This window comes from Trichechus manatus, unplaced genomic scaffold (genome assembly GCF_000243295.1).
Source record: "Trichechus manatus latirostris isolate Lorelei unplaced genomic scaffold, TriManLat1.0 scaffold00024, whole genome shotgun sequence".
Lineage (NCBI taxonomy): Eukaryota > Metazoa > Chordata > Mammalia > Sirenia > Trichechidae > Trichechus > Trichechus manatus.
The window spans coordinates 3428949-3433555 of NW_004443960.1; the positions used below are offsets into that span (position 1 = coordinate 3428949).

General features: G+C 55.5%; 1 protein-coding gene across 2 annotated transcripts in view; it reads right to left on the reverse strand.

The window, feature by feature from the left end:
• The window catches only part of TRAP1 (TNF receptor associated protein 1), a 60003-nt gene extending 57306 nt beyond the window's left edge, over positions 1 to 2697 (reverse strand). Inside the window, exons 1-2 of one of the 2 annotated variants that reach the window (XM_023728439.1) lie at positions 2446 to 2697; positions 1873 to 2010 (exon numbers count right to left, since the gene is read on the reverse strand). In XM_023728439.1, coding sequence (XP_023584207.1) covers positions 1873 to 1903 — 31 coding nt within the window. In that variant the 5' untranslated portion in view covers positions 1904 to 2010; positions 2446 to 2697. Of the gene's footprint in view, positions 1 to 1164; positions 1265 to 1872; positions 2011 to 2445 lie in introns of those variants that run through there. The other variant, XM_004373204.2, reaches the window with a different exon arrangement.
• Between the last annotated feature and the right edge of the window lie 1910 nt (positions 2698 to 4607).

Sequence of the window (4607 nt, forward strand, 5' to 3'; positions counted from 1 at the left end):
GATGAAATTCACAGACAATACACAAATACCATTAAACAAATGAAAAAAAGGCTCACTCTCACTGGTAACCATGCAAATACAAATTACACAAGATATGTATGTCCACCAACATTTATGTCCACCAGGGCTTGTCCAGGTTCAAACCTCTGCTGAGAATCTGCATTTCCACCCCAGAGACACTGAATTAGAACCTACAATTTAGAAAGATCCTCACGTATTCTTCTGTATAATAAATTTCGAGAACCACTGCTCCTCTAGTGGGTCTCGGAATTGCTCCCTAACCAGCAGCATTAGCATCGCTTGGGAACTTGTTAGAAACGCAATTCTCAGCAGAGGTTCGAATCAGTAAGAACCCGGTTTGAAGCCATGATCTGCACATCTACCAATCCCAGGCCCTGACTAATGCATAGGTCAACAGGTCAGAGTCCACCATCTCCACGAGGCGAGGAGTGACCCCTGAAGGTTTGGTCACCGTCCAGTCTCCCAAACCTGACCCCCTGCAGGGCACAGAGTAAGCACTCCATTATCTGTCAAATAAACGAATGCACGGATTGTTCACGCATGACTCTTGCATAAAACAACCGGGGGAGGGGAGGAATAAAAGCATAATTAAAGGGACTTAAACGCCCACCCGGAGGCACCTCGGAAGAAAGGCCTGACGATCAACAAATCACCTCGTTAAAGGAGATCCCAGCACACACGTGCACACACGTGCACCCTCTATGCGTTCACCTGCCGCAATCACCTCACTTGTTTGTTTACCGCCTGCCTCTCCCGACTACACCGTCAGCTCCCGGAGGCACGAGACCGCGGTCCCTCCGTGCCGGCACCTTCCCGGCCCGAAGCCCGCCCCTAAACCGAGGGGCGAGGGTGGGAAGAGGGGCTGAGTCGGGAAAGCCCGTCCTGGGAGCGACTGCAGCGCGAGGGGCGCTCCACCCCGTCACTCCGTGGAAGGCACGCGGGAAGCGCGGGGCTGAGAACGACCAAAATGAACCTAAGCCGTGTTGAGCGCTCACCACACGCCACTAAGTCTGCGTTTTGCACAAACTGCCTCACTTGTCCTCGCGACCCTCGTGAGCCAGGTGCTGTCACAGAGCCCCTCACGGAGCCCCTGAGGGGACGCCGCTCGCCCCCGCCCGCTGCCCCCTAGCGCCACCCCCTCACCTCCCCGGGCAGTCGCCAGCGCGGGCGCCCGCAGCGGAGCCCGGAGGCGACGGCCCCACAGCACCAGCGACCGCAACTCGCGCGCCATATCGGTCCTTCCCGAAAGTCGCACGTAGCCGCACGCGGAATAGGCGGGGCCGGCGGGGCGGGCTTTCCTCGGGGCGCCGCGCTGTGACGTCACGGCCCGCGCCGGGCTGCCCGGCCGGCCGCCTGCGTGGGCTGTGGGGGTGTCCCCGCGGGGTTCTGTGGCGTGGGGACCTTCGGGCTTGGGGACGGGACCTCCATGACCTTGTGTCGCGTTGTCAAGGGCGACAGGCCCAGCGCGCAGAGCTGGCGGAACTGGGCTGAGTGCCCCAGGCACACGCTCGCCAGCTGGACCTCGTTTTCTCCGTCCCTAAAACGGGGCAGATAAAAGTACCATCAGGCGGGCGTGCGAAGGCGGCGCTCGGTAAGAGGCATTGAACGTTCCCGTCGTCTTTATAAACCCCGGGCCACCCGTCTAGACCGCTGGAAGCCCCTGTCTTCCAAACCAAGGCACGCCACATAGCTAAAAATCAAGAAACGAGGAATTCCAGTCTTGTCTACACCAAACGTGAACTCAGCAACGTTCCCCGCCAGCAAGGCTTGTTCGTTTATTCCAAATCTCTCGCCCCACAGACTCCCGCCTTGCTGGAGATTAGCGTCTAGCTGTACACCCTCCTTTCTCACGTTTGGTTCCAAGCCCGATGCCACTTAACATTCAGTTTCCCCACCATCTCCTCGGCCCGGGGCGGGGCCCAGGCAGTTCGTCTTAAACGGGTTCTCCAGGCGATGCTGAGGCACACTTAGATTTGAGATTCGCTGGCTCTGTCAAGTAATTGTACAAAAACGGAGTTAACTGAGATTGTGTTAGGTCTTGTAAAGAAAAGTGACCCGCAGGGGCCCCTGAATTGCGCTGTTGGGGGGCGTGTCGGAACTTTCCAGGTGGAAGCCAAACCAAACCCAAACCCGCTGCCGTGGTGTAGGTTCCGACTCCTAGCGACCCTATAGGGTGTTAAAAATAGCCCCAGGTTCCTGGCTTAAACAACTGAGAAAGGAGACATAGAATAAGGATTTGAGTGGAAAAGCCGTCTCTCTCCCCGACTCCAGTAACGGTCTAAACTGATCCCCCTGCTTCCACTCTTGCCCACCCCCATTCTCTACACAGCGACCAGCTCATGCACCCCTCAATCAGTTTCCCAATGGCGTCTCAGCACACAGAATGCCAAATGTCTTATGCCTTGGCCTACAGGCCCCACTTACCTCATCCCGCTATCTCCTCAGTATTCTCTTTCTCCCCCACCACACTCCTGACACACGGAGCCTGGCCCAAGCAGAGCTGTTTCCACGATGTCCCCGAAGCCATAGGGGAGGGGGAGTGGAAGGACCTCAGCCTTACTTTCAATTTTTTTCACCGTACTCAGGAAATCATCTCTTTTGCAAGGGTTGATAAAATGGTCTATGGGGCAATATGTTTGCTTGAGGACCTTTTACTTCAGGAAGAGGAAGTGGTATTTGGCAAAGGGTGGAGGGAAACCTGGGCTTCAGTTAAGGATGGGCAGCCGGTGCTGAGACAGGCAAGACCCAGGCTCTGCGAGGGCAGGAGACCCAGAGCCACCTTAGGTTCTAGACAACCATCTTCCTTAGGTTCCACCTTAGGGCCTTCTGTGCTCCCTCTGTGGCCCGTGGCCTTCAGAGACATACCGCTGGTGACATCCTTGTGGCCAAGTGTCCAAGGCTAGCCCAGGGAACCGAGGCTGCTTAGGTGCCCAGGGATCAAAGCTGTGCCTTGAACAGACCAAGGGGAGACAAGGAAATGGGAGGAGGAAATACTCCACCCCCAGGTCTCCTGACCACCACTTCTCCAGACGCTGATGCCCCCTACAATCCCTGGGGTGAGCTGAGGACCGTGAAACACACCCATGACAAAGAAAAGCCAAAATTCAACTGCTTTCGTTCTTCCCCATTTCTTTGTTCACAACTTCTGGGTGGATCTCTCCACTAATCAGGCAGTGTCCTCGGGGTCCCCTGGAAGAGGACTGGCTTACGGCTGAAGGACACCTCTCGGCCTGGAAAGGCCCCAGGGACGATATGATTTTTTCGTAATTTCATGGACCATAAGGCAGCTGACATTTTGAAGGTACAAAACGGGGTGGCAAGGAGATGCTCTTCCAGGCCGTCCTGAAGACTCTGGGTGTTGCCAGAAAGCTATTCTGGGACTGTCTCAGGGCTCAGGCTCAGGAGCGGGGTTCTCCCAGGCAGACGGTACAGACTACATCTGGGAAGGGAAGCTGCAGCTCACGGGGCCTCTGACAAAGCTTCAGAGACGAGAACTCTCCTGGGTTTGCGAGTTGCATTCACAGAAGCAACTAACGGCCGGGAGGCATCTGCGCAGGATTCAGTGTTTCTTTGGGCCCTTTTCATCCTGCAGGACTTTGATGCCGACTCAGCGTGGGTCCAGTTGTTGTCGGTTGTCGTCAGGTCGGCTCCGACTCACGATGACCTCACGGACAACAGAATGAACTGCTGCCTGGTCTTGCGCCCCCTTCTTGATCGGTGGTATGTTTGAGCCCACTGTGGTGTCCATCTATCTCATGGAGGGTTTCCCTCCGTTTCTCTGACCCTCTACTTCACCAAGCTAGGATGTCCTTTTCTAGAAATTGGTCTTTTTTGATACATGTCCAAAGTAAGCAAGCCGAGGTCTTGTCATACTCACTGCTAAGGAGCATTCTGGTTGTATTTCTTCTAAGACTGATTTGTCTTTCTGTCAGTCCACAGTACAGTCAGCGTTCTTCACCAACACCACAGTTCGAATGCATCAGTTCTTCTTCTGCCTTCATCACTGGCCGGCTTTCCCATGCATAGGAGGCGAATGAAAAGACCATGGCTTGGGCCCAGTAGACTCCAAGTGTTTTATTCACTCACTTGACAAGTACTGTCCAGTATGCTTGATGAAGGTTTGAGACCAGCCCACGGTAACCGCCAGAGCCGGCTGGAACCAGGTGCTACTCCCACCCCCACACCTGCTGGGATTCAGCTGGTGGGTGGGCCAAGCCGGAAGCAAACCCCGGGTCCTTCATGGCGTCAGGGGCAACCACTTAGCAGGAGCTGGACTGTTCCTGGGGGAGGAACTTGACAGCCTGGCACTTACTGGAACATTCTGATTTCACTGGAGGACTTGGAGGCTGTTTCTCCAAACAGCCTCGTTCTGCTTTGCCAGTGGTCACTTCTAGTCGGACGGCATCCACCAGGGCGGCACTGGGAGTGTCCCACACGGGGATCCACAGGCAGTGTTCCCTTGCTGAGACTGAGTCCCCAGGTGTGAAGCAGGAACTCTTAGCCAGAGGTCTTCAGCTGGCTCAACAGGGTATCAGAGGAAAGGGCTGTGAGTGGGGGAAATGCAGACCATCGGGTATGTTCTCTGC